A 19,797-nucleotide genomic window follows, 5' to 3' on the forward strand; every position below is an offset into this window, starting at 1 on the left:
CTGGCCATTAAATTAATTTAATTGGCAACGTGTTGTCATGAATAGAGTCATGTGAAAAATCAACCAGAAAAATACGCATAACATGTCTCATGTGACTTTATTTCAATCGAATTTTAATAGAATTTACTTCGCTTTACAGATCAACCTTCAGCGTGTCTGGGTTCAAATGCATTATCGATAATAATAAAATAGGGTGGCAACACCTTGCCGTTTGCCGAATATTTTTTATACAAACATAGTTTTAGAGTCATAGTGTAAGCGCCGACACCATGTCCCAGCCGATGCCGCCAGAAAATATAAATGTAAGTACTAATGCTTATTTAGTCGTGGTTTATTAATAAAACACATGAGTGCATTTCTAGAGTCACATACTGGCAGTGCTCCGCTTGCCTCTGCTAGATAAACTGTCGCAATTGGAGATATTATTCGATCGGTGCACCATTCGCCAAATTCAAGATATTTATCCGCTCATTGTGCACTCGATATTTGGAATTAATGGTAATCCACTGGGCTGGGGATTGAGGATAACAACATTGGAGAATGCGGCGCATACTTACAACAGACTACATCAGTTTTTTGCTGTGAACGGTATTTGGATGCACATTTGCCACCGGCTGCTAAATGAAACAACAAAATTTGATATAGATATTAATTTACTGCCGGTAGGCTTTCCATTAAAAACAATTTATTATACTAAATATTCTATTAATATTCTCCTCCATATTCACAGCGTAAATTCATTAGCATGCTGCAAGGCGGTCCTATGTTCTATTCCGATCTCATCAACATCGATCCCTTGAAGCATCAGCTGAGCACGCTCTCCCTCAACGCTTTCGATTTCTACATGCTGCACTTTGTGCTATATGCGTTGCAACCTCTGCACACCATTAATCCAATTGCCATGCAGATTCACAGCGAAAGGACTAAGACAGTCTATCAGCTGCTTGTTGCTGAGTATCTGGATAACTTTTTGCCACAATATCCGAATGCCAACATAGAACCATCGAATTATGTGAGCAGCGTCAAGGCACCTCAACAGTTGCCAGCACAGTCGCTGCAGCCGTTGCGGCAGCTGCGTTATCTTAAGTTGCCCAGCTCGTATCGCAATGGGAATGGAGAGGCGGGCGGAGTAGCGGCAGCTAGCACGTCGCCTCAGTCTTCGGCGGATGGTAATGCGACTGCTAGTCGAGTCTACACTTGGCGCTCTGAGTCTGTGGTACACTTCTTCATTGATATTTGGTTGCGTTACGACATCGAATCGGAGCACCATTTGCCCAGCAGCGAATTTGTGAGGGGTGTTCGAACACTGGTTAAGCAAATACACTTCTTCCACAATGCTGCGCGTATGGATCACAGTCCGCTCTGCGCGCTCAGAAAATTATCCCTGACTATGGTTAAGGGGCGCATCTATGCCTTCCTCTGTAGTTTGATCGATCGTTGGCCACTGGACAGCTCGTTAAGTGTTGTCTTGGAGCTCTGGCTGAGCTACATTCAACCATGGCGCTACACTATGGGCGCCAGCAATCGAACGTGAGTGCTAGACAGCCTTCAACTAGTGTTAATTACATTGCTATAATTCTTTGTCTTTCTCTTGTAGCTTGGGCATAAATTACGAGCCACCTATTACGACTTTCTTTGACGGGTTCATTATAGACAATCTGATTGTGTATACGCACATCTTTATGCAGTTGTTGCCTCGATTTGAACGGCTTGATTACTCGGTTTATCGCAATGCTTATATGCTGCATCGCCTAGCTAAAACGTTTGCGCAGCAGGACTTGGTTGAGCGACTGCAACGTTTCGAGCGTTTGCACTCGGGCAATGCTTATGGCTTTGATTCACCTCAGCGTCAGGTTAATATGTTAAAGTAAGTTTGATTTGCAAATACCTTTTGGTGGAACTGGAAACATGTGCTATTCATTTCAATTGCAGCAAATCACACAACAACTCCTACAATGCACAATGGAATCCCTTAGTGAGCTCCAATATACCAAAGCTGTTTAGTGAGCATATGCATTCGAAAATTCAGAGCTTTTTGTTTGGCATCAGCATGGCGCGAAACTCTGTCCTGACAAACATAATTAGTGCGCTGCGTAAGGAAATATTAGACCGACAACGCTCGGAGGGCTATCTGAGAAACCTATTAAAGAAGATCCTTGGCGAGACAACCCAGGATGAGTTAACGCTACGCGATTTGAGTCGCATACCCGAGGTGCTACGTCAATGTATAGATGCATTCTGTCGCACTTTCAATGTAAGTATCTGCACTTGAAGTGTTTCTTAAAGTAACTCTTTATGTTTGCACAGGTGGATCCGGGCACATTGTCTATGCATGAAACACTGCCTGCGGAACCGGTTCCTCTGGCTTCACCATCGTTGCAGAATTTCAGCTTTTTCGATTCGAATGATTGTTTAGATACTTCGATGCTGTCTCCGCATCAAATGTCCCTGAATGCCTCAAACTTACAGCCCACAGTCGATCCTGCGCTGCTGCCCATTAAGTCAAATGAGATAAAACCGCTGGTAAGACTGCTGCACCATATATCGGAAGCCATCAACGATAAAGTGAGTTTCCAATACATATATTGTGTATATCTCAACTGATGCTAATTTGTTTAAAATTCCGTTTAGTATGGCAGCCGTATAGAAGCTTTTTACGAGCGTGACGACTTTTATGGAAAGCTCTCGCGTCAAGTTCTGTACGCTCCCATGACGGAGAAGTGGTTCGAAAAAAGCGATGGCAACGTAGATATTTGCGAGAAGCAACTGCCCCCGCGTGTCAGTCTACGGCCACTGGGCTCCGTACCCTCAATTTGTTTGATCGCATTTGCATTGTGCTTCGGACACTTGTGGTGCGGTGTGGCTAGTGTTGGCCTGTTGCTCCTTTGTGCTGTGTTCTTTATTTACTGCATGCTTTTGGCATTATTGTCATAAGTAATTTATATATTTTTGATATAAAATCAATATTTTCATAAAACTAAAATTAAATTGTTTCTTTAATTCGTTTTAAATATTTTCCACATCTCGAGCCTTGCAGATTGGACTGAAATATTGTGAGCTTATCACACAGGAAAAACGCAACAGGAATAACTTAATTTAACCTATTTATCTATCACATCATCACAGATTGGTCGTGTGCTTTTTAAATGTTTAGAGTATTCGCTGTCTTATCACATTTAAGAAATAAAGATTAATCTTGTATTTTTGTTAGGTCAAGTATGCATTGTTACTATTCCATAAGGAATGTAATGCCGGCAAATCGTTTGAATTAACTTCGTTTTTCTAAAATAATTCAATTAGCCAATGTACAATGGCAATTTATAGTAAATTGTTCAATTAGAGTATACTATTACGGTAAATTGACTCATCTCTGAGTTTTCAATTTTTGCACATATAAAATTCTTTTCCATATAGATTTATAAATAAAATTTTGCGCTAGCCGAGTTCAAAAACTGCTATAAAGTTTATACTTAATCTTCTTGGAATGTATTTATTTGTAAGGGATGGGTGTTTCTTGCATTATTTTGTTTATACAACAATATGTGCATAAATAATTTTATATCAGCTTGCCTCGAAATGGATTGATGCATAACGCTCCACACGGCTGACCGAATATATACATAAATATGTGCACTCATCGGTCAGTTGATTGTTCACTTTGGAAAGCGAAGGACGTGCTCCAGAAAATACAGAGTGTAGATTATTCGTGTAGTGCACAGCACTTAGAACATGCTGGTAGATTATATTAAATTGCATTTATGGTCAAGAGATTGTGGAATTTACACATTTAGAAGGCACGATAAGATAATTTTGGCGTATAATTGTAAATAAATGACACGACGTCTCAATGTTTTCAGCGCGATTTAAACGATCGGACGTGGACGTGCACGATCCAATGCTAAAATGGATTGTAGTGCCAAACCGAAGCGGAAAAATCCATGTGAGGAAGCCAGCATTCTATCTCATCTAACATTCGCTTGGGCCGTGCCGTTATTGCTACGTGGATCACGAAAAGGTCTCAATGCAGACGATCTAACACAGTGCCTGAAGGAAGATCACTCCGAGCAGCTGGGTAATCGACTGGAGCAGTGAGTATTAGTAATTATAATGGAAATACTTTCATCAATTCCACTATTCTCGCTTGCAGTGAATGGTATAGGGAAGTAGCGACTGCTCAAAGAAAGTCAAGAAACCCTGAACTTCGAAATGCTTTGCTGCGATGTTTCTGGACCCCATTTATTATCAATGGAATTCTGTGCGTCATATACATTGCACTCAAGTGGGTGATTATGTTTACTCAGAGCTGAATCATTTAAGAATGCGTATATCCTTTAGAATGCTGATAGCTGCAATTTTAGCTCAGCTCCTGCTGCAGTTGCAACAAACAACAAAAACTGCCAGCTATAAATCTATAAGTGAACCGGGCGAATTGCTTAATAATAGTTCGTTGGGTAGTGCCAACATATCCCTGCCCGCAAATGTTCTCAATGGTGAGTCAGAATATTCACGCATTTCATTTGCTTAATATTTGATATCTTAGTAGCTAACAACTCCACCGAGACTTTGTTCTACGGCATATGGAAGGGCATTTGGTGCAACGCGTACAGTCTTGGTGGATTATTGGTGGTCATAAATTTCATCTCTTGCATTCTGTGGCATCATCTGTATTTGCGCCAACGTCTGATGGGAGCTCGAATGAGAATTGGCTGTTGTTCGCTGGTCTATCGGAAGACTCTCCGTCTCTCTATGCGCACTGTGGGCGGCACGCCAGCTGGTCATCTAATCAATCTCATTTCGAATGATGTAAGTCGACTAGACTATGCTTTGGTCTTTGCGCATTACATTTGGATCTTGCCCATCCACGCGGTGGTCACCTGCTACATTGTGTGGCTCCAAGTTGGAGTTCCAGCTCTCGTGGGAGTTCTAGGACTGCTGCTGAAGACCGTGCCAGTGCAGATGGCATTGAGCAAGTTGACTGCAGCTCTACGGAAACGCATTGCACAGCGGACAGATGTGCGGGTGGCAATAATGAACGAGCTTATGCAAGGCATTCAAGTGATTAAAATGTATGCTTGGGAGAACTCCTTTGAAACCGTGGTGTCTGATGCAAGGCGCAGTGAAGTGCAGCAGCTGCGATATGCCAACTATCTGTATGGCTTTCAGCGCACAACCAGGTTTTTCATACAACGTACAACTTTATTTCTGACCCTGGCTGCAGCCGTCCTTATGGGTCAGAGCGTTACGGCGGATTTTGTGTTCTCCGTTGTCATTTACTACAACACACTTCAACTTGTGGCCGCCGTTTACTTTCCCCTCGCCATTAACTTGCGAGCCGAGGCTTTGGTGTCTATAGCTCGTGTGCAGACATTTTTGCTGCAGGAGGAACGTGAAAAAGTTTTGCCAAGCCCTGAACAAGATGGAGTAGCAAAGGATATCCTTGCACTAAAGAACATTAATGCGAGCTGGGACAAGGGGAAGCTTCAGGTCACGCTTAAGAACGTTAATTTGACCATCAAAAAGGGACAGCTTTGTGCCATCATAGGCTCCGTTGGATCAGGGAAGAGTTCTCTACTCCACTTACTTCTAAGAGAGCTGCCAATCATTGATGGCGATCTCATTCTGCACGAGGAGCTCTCGTATGCATCTCAGGAGCCTTGGCTCTTCAGTGAAACGGTGCGAAACAATATTCTCTTTGGCGAGCAGTACGATCAAAAACGATATCTGGATGTAACCAGGGCCTGTGCGCTGATCACAGATTTTCAGCAGCTACAAGACGGGGACCAGACTGTTCTAGGAGATCGTGGAGCTTCGCTATCTGGTGGGCAACGAGCTCGCATTAGTCTGGCACGTGCAGTCTACAAGAAAGCATCCATTTACCTTCTAGATGATCCTTTGAGTGCTGTAGATGCGCATGTTGGACGACATCTCTTCGACGAGGTGATTGGACCACGTGGCAGACTGGCTCAGCAGAAGGCCACCCGTGTTCTGGTAACTCATCAGGTGCACTTTCTCTCAGAAGCCGATTGGATTGTCATAGTGGAACAAGGCCAAATCGTGGAGCAGGGCACGTACCAGGATATCATCAATAGCGATGTGGATTTTGCCAAATTGCTAGAAGTCCCTGCCAAAACTGAAGATATGATCGCTGAAAAGCAATTCCATGCTCCTCTACCCAATGAAGTTGAAGATCACGATGAAGACGAGGATATTGACGAGGACTCGGATGGTTTGATGCCTTTGAAAAAACTGCGGGCGAGCGATAACAAACTATGCAAAACGATCGTGAGTTTTACGTTAACTTGTTAATCGTTCAGAAATAATAATTCAACCTTTTAGGCTGAAAGTGCCAGACAGCAGACAGTCGTTGAAAAGGATAATGGCCGAGCCGAGACCCAGGCAACGGGAGGGGTATCCGCACGTGTCTGCTTCGAATACTTCCAAGCGGGCAGCTCGTTGTTAAGCTTTAGCTTCATGGTGTCCATCATGTTGCTATCGCAAATGGTTTGCAGTGGCTCTGACTACTTTTCGAACATCTGGACGCAGCAGGAGCATCTGCGATCTCAAAGCGAGCCCACGAGTCTAACCACCTATGAGTGCATGTACATCTATGGATGTCTTATTCTCGGTGTGGTATTTATGACTACCTTCCGTGGTTTCCTATTTCTGAAGACATGCATGCACGCTTCCAAAGTCTTGCACGACCGAATGTTCCGATGCATTTTGCATGCGACCATGAGATTCTTTCATAGTAACACCTCGGGCCGCATACTCAATCGCTTCTCAAAGGACATTGGCACCATGGACGAATGGCTGCCCCGAAATATGCTGGAGTTCATACAACATGGCCTGGTTATACTTGGTATATTGGCCTTAATTGTTGTTGTCAACCCCATGCTATGCCCCGCTGTGATTATTGTCACTGTTCTGGATCTGCTCATACTAAAAGTCTATTTGCGGCCATCGCAGGATCTGAAGCGCATGGAGGGGATTTGTCGCAGTCCCGTGTTTTCTTATCTGACCTCAACTCTGTCCGGCATTTCAATCATACGCTCACGTCAGATGCAAAGCACAGCTATCAAGGAATTCGATCTACTGCAGGATGTGCACAGCGCCGTTTGGCAGCTGGCTGAGTCCACAAACACGGCTCTTGGACTGTGGGTGGATACAATCAATTCTGTATTTCTCGCAGCTGTTACATTCAGCTTTATTGTTCTCAGCAAAGGTAACACAGCCGGAGTAGTAAGCTTCAAGAAATAACCTTAAGGAATACTCCATTTTCAGCTACTTACAGCGGCAATGTTGGTCTGGCCATCTCTCAAGCCATTCTCCTCTCAGGCATGGTCCAGTATTGCGTACGACAGTTCGCCGAGTCACTCCAACAAATGACAAGTGTAGAACGTGTATTGGAGTACACGGAATTGGAGCAGGAGCAGTCCGCGGCCACTGATAGCAATGAACTTTCTCAACAATGGCCGCAGCACGGAAAGGTTGAATTCCGAGACATGAGCTTACGTTATGAACCCAATGGCTCCGCTGTCCTCAAACATCTCAGTTTAACTATTGAGCCAGGCTGGAAGGTCGGAATCGTGGGACGTACTGGCGCAGGAAAGTCCTCGCTTATTGGCGCTCTCTTTCGTCTGGCATACATTGAGGGTGATATCTACATTGATGACATCGAAACAGGCAGCATATCGTTGGAGACGCTGCGTACTCGCATTTCTATTATACCACAAGATCCAGTCCTATTCTCGGCCACCATTCGGTATAATCTGGATCCATTTGATCGGTACAGCGACTTGAAGTTGTGGTCTGCCCTCGAAGATGTAGAGTTGCGAGAAGTGATTCCTGGTCTGGATTTTATGGTCACCGAGCGCGGCAGCAATTTCAGTGTGGGTCAACGACAACTCCTTTGCTTGGCCCGAGCGATCCTGCGGAACAATAAGGTGCTAGTGCTGGATGAAGCAACGGCAAATGTGGATCTCCTGTAAATATCTTTCAATCATGCTCAAGTCCAAAGTTAAAAAATCCCTCGTCTTTCTAGAACCGATTCTTTGATACAGCGCACGATCCGGGATAAGTTTCAGAGCTGTACAGTGTTGACTGTGGCACACAGACTGCACACAGTCATGGATTCGGATCGTATTGTAATAATGGAGGCCGGTAATGCAGTGGAATTTGATGTACCACACGCGCTGCTACAGAAACCACACGGAGTACTTACACAGATGGTTGAGGCCACCGGCGGCGAGGCTGATACACTGCGACAGTTGGCCAGTAAATCATTCCAGGAAATGCTGCAGCCAGGTGGCAGGAAGGGAACGGATGAGAGACAGTTGCTGAAACTGCTGGAACGTACTGCGGGAATTCTCGTTGACAAGCAAGTGCCATCTTAGCGACTCCAAGTCCAAATATATATGTATATATACACACAAATATATATAGTCTTTGTTTTACTACTAAGCGAAAGATAAATTATAAATCAGGTTACAATGATGTGTGCTAACTACATATGGGCAACGGCTTAAGTAAATGTCCCTCACGCGCGTGTGTGTATTATATAGGAAGAATGTTATAAATGATCTCTAATAGATATCAGAGTGGTGGCATGTTGGATTTGAGCGTCAGGGCCAGACGTAACGTCTGATTGGGCACTGTAACCATGCGTAGGATGCAGTCCACTGGCTGTTCATTGAGGCACTGCATGTTGAACTGCGAAGCGCACTTGCCCAAGAGCAAGTGCAGCTGCTTCAGAGCAACACGACGTCCGATGCAGGAGCGCTGGCCAATGGCAAAAGGCAGGGTGCCATGGGGCTGGTGCACTTGCTCCTTCTGCCCCAGTATCCAGCGTTCGGGCAGAACTTTGAGCGGTTGCTCAAAATGTGATGGATCTCGACCAGACGTGTACAGAGAGATGAGCACAAGGGTCTGCAAAGGAATACAAATGTTGACGCTTCATTAAATTTTATAGCATATAAAGTGTATGCGAGCAACTGACGTCTTTTTCTATGTAATGGCCACCAATTTGTGCATCCTGTGGCATGTAGCGACCAATGAATGGTGCAACTGGGTATAACCGTAGTGTTTCCTTGATCAAGCCATGCAACAGCTGCGATTCAGATGCAGCTCGTTCTTGGGCGATGCGACGTTGTAGCAGCCGATCACAGGAGAGCACATACAGAGCCCACTGACTGCTGAAGGCGGTCTGTAGGGAATTGATAGGGAATTATTGTAACCAGAGAGAAGTTAAGCTGCTCAGCTGCAGACCGTGTCACCTGCTGCTATGACCAGATCCACAAATATTCGCTTGATCATCTCGCTGGGCACAGTCGCCGCCTGCAGCTTGTGATATAATGCCTCCTCCTGCTCTGACTGCGGCTGCTCTCGCTGTAAGCTAATGCATAGCTCAATAATGGATGCACCCTGTTTCAACACCTCTCCCACATTGTTCTCAAAGTCCCTCCAGATGCGCAGGTGCAGCATTTGTGCCAACCTGGGAGGAAAGTTCATCAGCTGCGAGCTATGTTTGAAAACCTTGTGAACGATTTGTGTAAATTCATCCAGGGCGCATTGCATTTGAGGGCAGGTCAAAACTCTAGAGCCGAACATGATGCTGCAGAGCACTGAAGGATTCAACTTTGGTTAGCGATGAGTTGTCGAATGAATTGTTTTCTTACCTCACCTTCGATAGACCAACGATACAACTGCCTTTCTAGATCTGGCAGTTCGTAATGTTTTTCATCTGCTGCTGTCTGCTCTGTGTTCGTTTGCCATCTGTCCACCAACTGCCGCGTACAGTTCTCAATATGGACGTCCATCCAATTCAAATTACCATTGAGCAGCAGCCGATTAAGTATACGCCTATTGTGCAGCCACTCAGCGCCCTCCCTGCTCAAATTAGAAATTCCCGAAGCGAATTTTGAATGTGATTTGCAATTCATTTTATGCGCCACTTACATAAAGAAGAGTCCACGTTGGCAGTCATGTCGCTTGTTGTAGTACGTCCAGGCATCCGGCAGCGGATGCTGTGGATATTGACCCTCTTGCAGAAAGAGACTGCGCATTAGATTTGCCGACGATACGAACACTGCATCCTGTGTGCCGCCCAATCTTTCGCGAAAGATAGCTCCGTATTGACGATGTCGCGCATCCACATATTTGTGGAGGCTTTAAAGAAAATGTTTTCAGATAGCTGATGTTTAACTCAACCACATCTTCAAACTTACTGCGGTGCTCCGCCGGATGCTATCAAATCGAACAGTGTACCCACAATAGGCAATCCCTTGACGCGTGGTATTGGCACATATTTGGGCACAATCTGTAGGCTTGGGCTTGGGTAGTTGGTTTGCAGCTCGGCTTTAAAGTGCGACACAATGCGCAACAGCAATGTCCTGAGCAGCTGCACAGCCCAACGCAGCAGACCGCCGCGGCACAGCATCTGCTTGGTCATCTTCTATAAGCCAAATCAGGTCAAGGGACACTCCGGCACACCCAGCTGGCAGACAGGCAGCGAAATACTCGTAGTGCCTGTACGATTATCTCCCACGAATTTCGAGACCAACTCACCACGGAACGACAAGGGCAAGGCCAGTCACAGAACTGAATCGACATGCTGCCCGGCTTGTGCCTTATAACCGATAACGGTCAAAAATGCGAAGAGCAAAGACGAAGACGAAGAGGCCGTTTGTGAGCACGCAAAGGCGCGATAAGATCAACGGCACCTTGGTTGCAATGCTTGGCAAAATTGCTTAACTACCTGCCTCTATTATCTGACAGATACTTGCCGCTTATTTGGCCGTCCCTCAGGCCAGTGTGCCTTAATAGTATGCGCAAATCCAATAAACGAAACTCCAACGAAAGTAGACGCTGAGTGGACTGAAAATGCGTTCGGCTTCGATATTGCTGGCCATGCAAATTGTGTAGAGCGGCCGAAGATTCGGTTTTCGGTAATCGTTCAAGCGTTGCAAGCATTATAAGCATACAATTCGGTGCTTCCTCCTACTTCTTTAAAATGTAACGTTCCTCCAAGTTTGGACGTTCTTCTGTTCTCTTTGAGAATTGTTTTGGTTTTGCATAAATGTACATACATTCATTTGTATATGTATAAAGCTAAAAATCATTCAAACCATTGATCAAATCCTATTGATGACGGAAAACTTTAAGATGTTTAAGGAGTTTGAGAATAAAATTTATTTAAGGATTTTAGTAATATATATTAATGTTATAAATGCAGAATTTGAAAATTCTGTATTCTTTGAATCTCTATTATCCTTGGGAATTTTTTTTAATTTTTTTAACATATTAAAAAATATTAAAACTTAATTTATGTAAAATGTGAGGGCTGAGAAATCAAGAAAAAAATATATACGAATCTATTTATATACATATGTAAATTCTATTTTAGATTTTTAATGTAAGGTAATTAATTTAACAGACCATATTTTAATTATGGAATATCAAACTTTGCATAACACACTTTTGTTGGCATGTGTACTTTAAAATTTCATGTTATTTAACGATAAGACTCTCTCTTTGCGAACCGATTGCTTAGCAAGCCAACACGCTTATGCTCTCTCTGGCGGGAATTAGTTGAATGGTTCGTTCCATTCAGTTGCAGTTATTCATTCTCAGTTACAATCGAGCTGTGCGGCGCGTCGGTTTTCGAATTGGCGGTTGAGCGAGTCGGCGGGTCGCTAGTTCACTTGTCGGAGCTCAGTGGTTGGTGAAATTCGTTAACGTATTACAACATCGAAAGCCTCAAGTTGTTCATAATTAGAAGAGTAAAACAAGTGCAAATTATTTCTAATCGAAATAAATAAAACATTGTGATAAAAGTAAAATATTGTATATATTTGCATAACTCAAGCAGGGTATGTGAACGCATAAAGTAATATTCTAAATGTATGTACGTATGCTTGTATGTGTGTGTTCAAATATTCACACAACCATTCATTTACCTAATACTATGCACGTTATGGTATTTTTAGGCACTTTGAATTCGGTCAATGGCCAGCAACCCTCCGTTTAGGGGCATGGCAGTGAATAGCCTTTAGTATGCAGCTGCACAGGTCTTGGCCATTAACTAGCAGCCACTTGCCGGCTTGTTGCTTTACGTCTAAATAAACGATATTATTATTTGCCAGATTACATGTGGTAATATGTGTATATGCATGTATATGTATATGCAAGCATGTATTCCTCTGTCTAGACTTCTAGATATGCCGGTCTAAAGTAAATACAAGCACACCATATGAATGTTTGTACCTGAGTGCACTTATAGTTTTTACTTTTTACAGGCAAAATTAATCACGTATCGCAATCTGCGGTACATATTTTGTTATTGCAATTATTTATTATTCGAGCAACAGTTAGACAGATTTGTTCAAACAACTGTTGATATCAAGAGCGAAAATGTGCGCGAGAGTGTGATAGAGAGAGTAAGAGAGAGTGGACAAAGAGAGAGGAAGTGGTGAAATTTTCGCATTTGGCATATTTCAAAGTCGAATTTGGTGAATATGTATTTTTTACAGACCACTTCGTATCATTGAAAATAGTGGTAATATTAAATACATTTTGTATATCAATATTAGTTTAGTAAAAATATTGGATATTTTCTCAGTTAAATAAAATATACCCTTTAATTCTAAAATATGAAAATGAATTTAATATGTTGTACTCATTGACAGATGTTTATATTGGTTAAAAGTTTGCATTATACATTGATATATTTATATGATAATATTTTTGTTATATTTCAAGGATATTGAATACTTATTTTCTATATAGAAACTACTAATAGCTGTTCGAATACTTGGCATTACGATATACGTATATGTTTTGTATCTTTGTATATATATATATGTATATGTTGATTTTTACAATAGTGTCGTGACAACATTTTTATTAATTGATTGCTCTGGGGAGAACAATTTGTTTATAGACATGTTGACCCCATTATTCAATTCCAATAAAACTTGAAACACTGTCAACCCTTAACTTTATATATCTACATATATAATACATATAATTAATTTATATAAAGGGATAGTAGTCATCTATTGCAGACGGGCACATAGAGACCATTTTAATAAACGGATATAAAGTAGAGAGACACGTAATTTGTTTTTTTTTTGCTGAATCTTTAAAACTTTACAGCCGGTTATTAAGATCTGTACATACAGATATGTATATATATATATATATATATATATATATATATATATATATATATATATATATATATATATATATATATATATATATATATATATATATATATATATATATATATACGCGTTATGTTATGTTCAATGTTAGTTAAACTCTTCATTAATTGGGTCATAGACATTAAAAAGCTTATCCCAAATACATGTCTTATGTCTGGCTGATATGTACAGCAATTAATAAAAATTATTATTATTGTCATAAGAATTGCGAAATTGTCAACGTCGCTCTAGAAGCTATTTGATTTACGCACAAATGTCTCATGTTATCAAATGCAGACACCACATATATAAACAATTAAGTGAACGACCGATACGAGTGTATGTCAATGCATTAAGTCAATATAACAGTATCCACTTCACCAACATCAGTCTTCATATACCATTTTTATTTACCTCGTTGTGTCTATATGTATATGTTACTTGCATATACTTGTTCTTAGACAATCGTAATAAAAACTTGGCAGTTGCAAAAAATAATTCGTAATATGATCTATAGCTTGATAAAACTGTTTTTACAGCTCTTGACTCCTTCAATTTCTAATGATTAATTATAAAATATATCTTTTCATACTCGGTCATTATGTAATATAGCTGTTTTTGAAGTGTGAATGTGTATGTTTTTATTGTTAAAATAAATTCTTAATTAATTAAGATTTTAATCTATATATACAATATATGTTTTGAAAAGTTTTTCAATATTATTCCAGTAGATGTCATGATTTATGCCTATAGCAAATAGGGCAACACCTGATTTATATATAGATATGGTTTTTATATGATATACAAAAACCTTTATTTATAAAGATCACACTAAATATATTTGTTGAGTGAGAGTCAAGTCAGACTAATTAGGTACTAATGTTCAGACAAGCAGCTTACAGATATATATGCATGCACAAAGAAGTAGAGCAAATTCAGTACAAGGTCGCCAGCTGTGCCTGGGACTGTGGACATGATAATGCGAAGAGATAAGGAGCCATTTCGTAAAGTCACGATTTTACTGTAGTTTATTGCCGGGCTTGATTGAATGTATGTGACCAACCGGGTGGATGTCGTACCCAAAGATTGTTTTGCCCGCTTATCATCAGGGAAATTTATTAGATTGCTATATTTTTCTCGACAATAGGTAGCATACAGCGCTTCCATGAAAGAATGGATAGTAGTGCCAAGCCGGAACGCAAGAATCCCCGTCAAGGGGCGAATTATCTTTCCCAACTGATATTTGCCTGGGCAGTGCCTTTGCTGTATCGCGGATCACGAAAGGGATTGAACACAGAAGATCTGACGCAATGCCTCAAGGAGGATCATTCGGAGCAGCTAGGTGATCGGCTAGAGGAGTAAGTAAATATAGTTCCCTGTTGAAATCATAATTTCTATCAACTATTTGTAACAGTGAATGGTACAAGGAGCTGGAGCGCGCCCATCGCAAGTCTAAGAAGCCTCACCTACGCAATGCTTTGTTTCGTTGTTTCCAGGGACCCACGATAGTCAACGGCCTAATATGTCTTGTCTATATAGTCATGAAGTAAGAGTGTTGCAGTTTTGAGGAAATAATTTCAAATATTATAAAACTGGTTATTACAGAACGCTTATACCTGCCGTACTGGCACAGCTACTACTGCAGTTTCAGCATCAAGCTAATCCCTTGTCGAATATGGTGCAAGCCGAAAACCAAAACTTTAGCACTGCGCTTAATCGCACTGTGCGGGCTGTGACAACATCGGGGCTAACATCAGCTGATGATACTGGTGAGTAAAAGGAATATTATTCTTATTCTCCAATCACTTTCATATTTATTTCTAGTTCGTTCGCCAAATGCATTGGAAATCGATGGTCCAGCCAAAGAGCGCGTGAATGGTATTTTTCGTGAAACTGAAGGCGAAGCGGGCAAAATGAATGTTTTCGAGGAAGGCGTTCATTATATTTGGAATGATATATACAGTCTTGGTATAGTCTTGGTTAGTTCAACTCTGATTTGTTGTTTCCTGATACATCATGTTGATCTGAGACAACGGTTGATGGGCGCTCGAATGCGTATAGCTTGCTGCTCTCTGATCTACCGAAAGACTTTGCGGCTGTCTATGAAAACAGCGGGCCAAACACCAGCTGGCTATTTAATCAATCTACTCTCAAATGATGTGAATCGTCTGGACTATGGCTTTATATTTATGCATTGGATCTGGATTATGCCACTCCAAGCTGTGCTTACCTGCTATTTAATATGGCTACGTATTGGTATCCCAGCTCTAGTGGGCGTCATCGGGTTACTACTGAAAACTGTGCCTATACAGTCGGCATTTAGTAAGCTAACGTCAGTGCTTCGCATGCGCATAGCTGAGCGTACGGATGCGCGCGTTGGGATAATGAATGAACTGGTGCAGGGTATACAGGTTATCAAGATGTACGCTTGGGAGAAACCTTTTGAGGCGGTAGTCGCCGAGGCCAGACGTCGCGAGATAAAACAGATTCGTTACGCTTCATACCTACGTGGATTTTACCTCAGCACCATGGTTTTCACAGAGCGTTCCACTTTGTATATCACCCTGGTCGCAGCTGCTCTCATGGGACACACAATTACAGCTGATTTTGTTTTTTCGGCTGCAAGTTATTATAACATCCTGCAGTTGGTGGCGGCCATTTGGTATCCGCTGGCTGTAACCTTCGGTGCAGAGGCATTGGTATCTTTACGTCGCGTTCAGGCCTTTCTTCAGCTGGAGGGTCGTGATGAGATGGTCACTGGACTAACGCACAAACGCCAGCAGGATATAGGCGAAACACGTGCAATAGTCTTAAAGGACATCAGTGCCAGCTGGGACAAAGAGCGACCGGAGCGCACGCTTCAAAACTTTAATTTGCAGATAGAAAGCGGTCAGCTCTGTGCGGTTATTGGCCCGGTAGGAGCTGGAAAGAGTTCACTGCTGCAGCTGCTACTTGGCGAGCTGCCCATAGTCGACGGTGGTGTTATTATACAGGGTGAGCTCTCTTATGCCTCTCAGGAGCCTTGGCTTTTTACCGGTACCGTTCGCAATAACATTCTGTTTGGCGAGCAATACGACCGGAAGCGATACCAGGAAGTCACGAGATGCTGTGCCCTGACTACAGATTTTCAACAACTCAGCAATGGGGACAAGACCGTCGTTGGAGAGCGTGGAGCTTCATTGTCTGGTGGTCAACGTGCTCGTATTAGCTTGGCGAGAGCCGTCTACAAACCAGCATCAATTTATCTTCTGGACGATCCTTTAAGCGCGGTTGACGCGCATGTTGGACGACATCTGTTCGACGAGGTCATTGGACCACGTGGGAGACTGGCTCAGCAGAAGGCCACCCGTGTGCTCGTCACTCACCAGGTGCACTTTCTCTCAGATGCCGATTGGATTGTTATTGTGGATCATGGTCGAATTTTGAGACAGGGCACTTATGACGACCTTGTCAACAGTGACTTGGACTTTGCCAAGCTGCTGGAGCGTCCGAAAGAATTGGATAAAGCTGGCAACAACTTGGAAGCAATGTCTGTTACAAGTTCGAGTGGGCAGGATATAGACGAAGATGATGATATACCCTATATTGATGGCGTTCGTGATGGCTATCAACCGTTGCGGAAACAAAGCAACTCCACACATGGCAGCAAGTCGGTGAGTAATAGAATATAATATTAAGTATTAATCTCATTAATGTTTTACACCGTTTTCAACAATTACAGCTGAACAGCAGTGTGCAAGCGGACGCTGATCAAGATGATGATGAATTGGCCGAGGCTCAAGCTTCGGGAAGCATCTCGCCACGCGTGTGGTATGAATACTTCCATGCGGGCAGCACGTGCTTGAGCTTTAGTTTCATGGTGTGCATCATGTTGATGTCGCAGGTGGTGTGCAGCTGCTCCGATTACTTTTCCAATATTTGGACGCAGGAGGAGCATCGGCGATCACAGGGCGAAACTACCAGCTTTACCACTTTCGAGTGCATATATATTTATGGGGGTCTCATCCTTGGCGTCGTGATTATGACAACGTTCCGCGGATTTTTGTTCTTTAAGACGTGCATGCATGCCTCCAAGGTGTTGCACGATCGAATGTTCAGCACTATATTGCATGCGACGATGCGATTCTTTGATACCAATCCCTCTGGTCGTATACTCAATCGGTTCTCTAAAGACATGGGTGCTATAGATGAACTTCTGCCACGCGCCATGATGGACTTTATACAGGTTGCCCTGGTCATGTTTGGCATATTAATTGTGATAGCTGTGGTGAATCCTATTCTATTGGCTGCAATGTTAATTGTGGCTATTATCGATATGCTCATATTAAAGCTCTATCTGCGCCCTGCGCAAGATCTAAAGCGCCTAGAAGGCATTTGTCGCAGTCCTGTATTCTCTCACCTAAACTCTTCTTTGACGGGTCTTTCGATCATACGCTCGCGCCAGCTACAGGATGTTGTCATAAAGGAATTCGATCTGTTGCAAGATGTGCACAGTAGCGTCTGGCAACTGACCATGGCGGCCAATACGGCATTGGGACTGTGGTTGGACTGCGTCAGTTGCGCATTTCTCACGGCAGTGACTTTCAGTTTTATATTCACCAGTGAAAGTGAGCTTTGTGATCATAAAGACTTGGCAACGGATGATTAACCTTGATTAACACTTTCAGCCACTTATAGCGGCAATGTGGGCCTGGCCATCTCGCAGGCTATGATCTTAACCGGCATGGTGCAGTATGGTGTCCGTCAGGTGGCTGAGTCACTGCAGCAGATGACCAGTGTAGAGCGTGTTTTGCAGTACACGGAACTGGAACAGGAGGACACGTCTAAGAGTGTGGAACCCTCTCAACAGTGGCCTACAATGGGGCAGGTGGAGTTCCGTGACATGAGCTGCCGCTATGATCCTAATGGCTCTGCTGTACTCAAGCATCTCAGCCTAATCATTGAACCAGGCTGGAAGGTGGGAATCGTGGGTCGTACTGGCGCAGGAAAGTCCTCACTTATTGGCGCTCTCTTTCGTCTGGCATACATTGACGGTGGCATTTACATAGATGACATCGATACAGGCAGCATATCGTTGGAGACGCTGCGTACTCGCATTTCTATTATACCACAAGATCCCGTACTCTTCTCGGCCAGCATTCGATATAACTTGGATCCCTTTGAGCGCTACAGCGATGCTGAGCTGTGGCGCGCTCTCGAAGATGTGGAGCTACGAGCTGCGATTCCTGGTCTGGACTTTATGGTCACCGAGCGCGGCAGTAATTTCAGTGTGGGTCAACGACAACTCCTTTGCTTAGCCCGAGCGATCCTGCGCAACAACAAGGTGCTAGTGCTGGATGAAGCAACTGCCAATGTAGATCCACAGTACGTAGACAGTTGAGTGTAGGTTGAACTGCTTATCATCTATATTTGTATCTCTATAGAACGGACTCATTGATCCAGCGAACAATTCGTGTCAAGTTTTGCCACTGTACAGTACTGACTGTAGCACACAGACTGCATACAGTCATGGATTCGGATCGTATAATTGTGATGGACGCTGGGACTGCAGTGGAATTTGATGTACCACACTTACTGTTGAAGAAACAGCACGGAATACTCAGACAAATGGTCGAGGCTACCGGTGGAGAGTCTGATGCGCTGAAGAGTGTGGCCAATACTTCATTCAAACGTATGCAACAGGAGCGCGAAGAGAGAAGATCAAGCGAGGACCAGCAGGATAATTAGACTCGCATTTAACCCCAGACTTGGCGTTTAACTTAAGTTTCTCAAAGACCTATAAGACTTGGGCCATCAATACAGTCCCAGTTAACACGTTCACTATGATGTGAATAATAATCATAATTTCAATCTTTTTAAAAGTAACATTCAACTTGGGCGTGTTAAATATTTCCATTTTTCAGTTACTTGAATACTATTTATGTATGATATTAGGTGTAATTTAACTTTTTACCAGCGTCCATTTGTAAGAATTGTTTGATTCATGTTTTGCTCTTTTATTAACATCAGTAAAAACTCTTCGTACAGACTATCACTTAAAAGGAAATCTGAATATACTGCCTTGAAGATTCGTTGAACCAACGCATTGTACTTAGCAATATTTTGAATGTAAGCATAAAATAAAAATGAAGTTGCAGAATTTAAGGGCTAAGTGATAAGTTCCTTACTAATATATACATATGTGGGAGTTCGTATCTCATGTATCCCGTAAATACAAAATGCTTTACAAGTAATTCAAATAGTTATTTTGATAAATATTTGCTTGTCGTTCTTTACAACAGACAATAAGAAAAATAAGCCGATTAATTGTTTTGATATATATCCATGGCAACCTGATATTTTTGATGTTATATTACACAATCAAATTAAAAGAATTTTTCATTTAACCAAATTTAGGTGCTTGTTAGAATATTAGGAATAATTATGATTTAAATATAAACCACCTATAAATCAAGGTTGGATATAATTCAACCAATTAAATGCAAACAACTACACTGTGAAATTTTGTACTTGAAACATTAGATAGTTAAAATGTCGAAATTAATTAAATTTATTAAAATATATATAAATAATTTTCATATAAATTGCATTTTGA

The 19,797-nt window shown here is 42.3% G+C and overlaps 4 protein-coding genes across 5 annotated transcripts; 3 read left to right on the forward strand and 1 right to left on the reverse strand.

Annotated features, from left to right (window-relative positions):
• Positions 1-131: 131 nt before the first annotated feature.
• Positions 132-2,972, forward strand: LOC111598896 (sphingomyelin phosphodiesterase 4). The gene is made up of 7 exons (XM_023314361.2): positions 132-302; positions 363-662; positions 731-1,530; positions 1,598-1,867; positions 1,933-2,254; positions 2,308-2,565; positions 2,632-2,972. Exons 1-7 carry the CDS (start codon positions 270-272, stop codon positions 2,932-2,934), a joined length of 2,286 nt encoding a protein of 761 aa, XP_023170129.2. The 5' UTR covers positions 132-269; the 3' UTR covers positions 2,935-2,972.
• Positions 2,973-3,766: 794 nt separating this feature from the next.
• LOC111598897 (multidrug resistance-associated protein 4-like) lies at positions 3,767-8,451 on the forward strand. The gene is made up of 8 exons (XM_023314363.2): positions 3,767-3,794; positions 3,858-4,088; positions 4,148-4,279; positions 4,336-4,490; positions 4,544-6,282; positions 6,337-7,222; positions 7,282-7,984; positions 8,042-8,451. Exons 2-8 carry the CDS (start codon positions 3,904-3,906, stop codon positions 8,391-8,393), a joined length of 4,152 nt encoding a protein of 1,383 aa, XP_023170131.2. The 5' UTR covers positions 3,767-3,794; positions 3,858-3,903; the 3' UTR covers positions 8,394-8,451.
• On the reverse strand, positions 8,450-10,580 carry LOC111598898 (cytochrome P450 315a1, mitochondrial). The gene is made up of 6 exons (XM_023314365.2): positions 10,224-10,580; positions 9,955-10,164; positions 9,680-9,885; positions 9,265-9,620; positions 8,996-9,202; positions 8,450-8,925 (listed from the first exon to the last, which is right to left on the reverse strand). The coding sequence occupies exons 1-6, from the start codon at positions 10,445-10,447 to the stop codon at positions 8,593-8,595; spliced, it is 1,536 nt and encodes a 511-aa protein (XP_023170133.2). The 5' UTR covers positions 10,448-10,580; the 3' UTR covers positions 8,450-8,592.
• Positions 10,581-11,652: 1,072 nt separating this feature from the next.
• On the forward strand, positions 11,653-19,528 carry LOC111593361 (multidrug resistance-associated protein 4). 2 transcript variants are annotated; one of them, XM_030222872.1, is made up of 8 exons: positions 11,653-11,867; positions 14,350-14,560; positions 14,617-14,748; positions 14,808-14,971; positions 15,027-16,855; positions 16,924-17,809; positions 17,870-18,566; positions 18,626-19,528. In XM_030222872.1, the coding sequence occupies exons 2-8, from the start codon at positions 14,376-14,378 to the stop codon at positions 18,927-18,929; spliced, it is 4,197 nt and encodes a 1,398-aa protein (XP_030078732.1). In that variant the 5' UTR covers positions 11,653-11,867; positions 14,350-14,375; the 3' UTR covers positions 18,930-19,528. The 2 variants fall into 2 exon arrangements, with proteins under 2 accessions (XP_030078732.1, XP_030078733.1); XM_030222873.1 differs by lacking the exon at positions 11,653-11,867 and adding an exon at positions 11,882-11,898.
• The last annotated feature ends 269 nt before the right edge of the window (positions 19,529-19,797 follow it).

The sequence above is a fragment of the Drosophila hydei genome, unplaced genomic scaffold (assembly GCF_003285905.1).
Source record: "Drosophila hydei strain 15085-1641.00,03,60 unplaced genomic scaffold, DhydRS2 tig00000063-arrow-pilon, whole genome shotgun sequence".
Taxonomy (NCBI): domain Eukaryota; kingdom Metazoa; phylum Arthropoda; class Insecta; order Diptera; family Drosophilidae; genus Drosophila; species Drosophila hydei.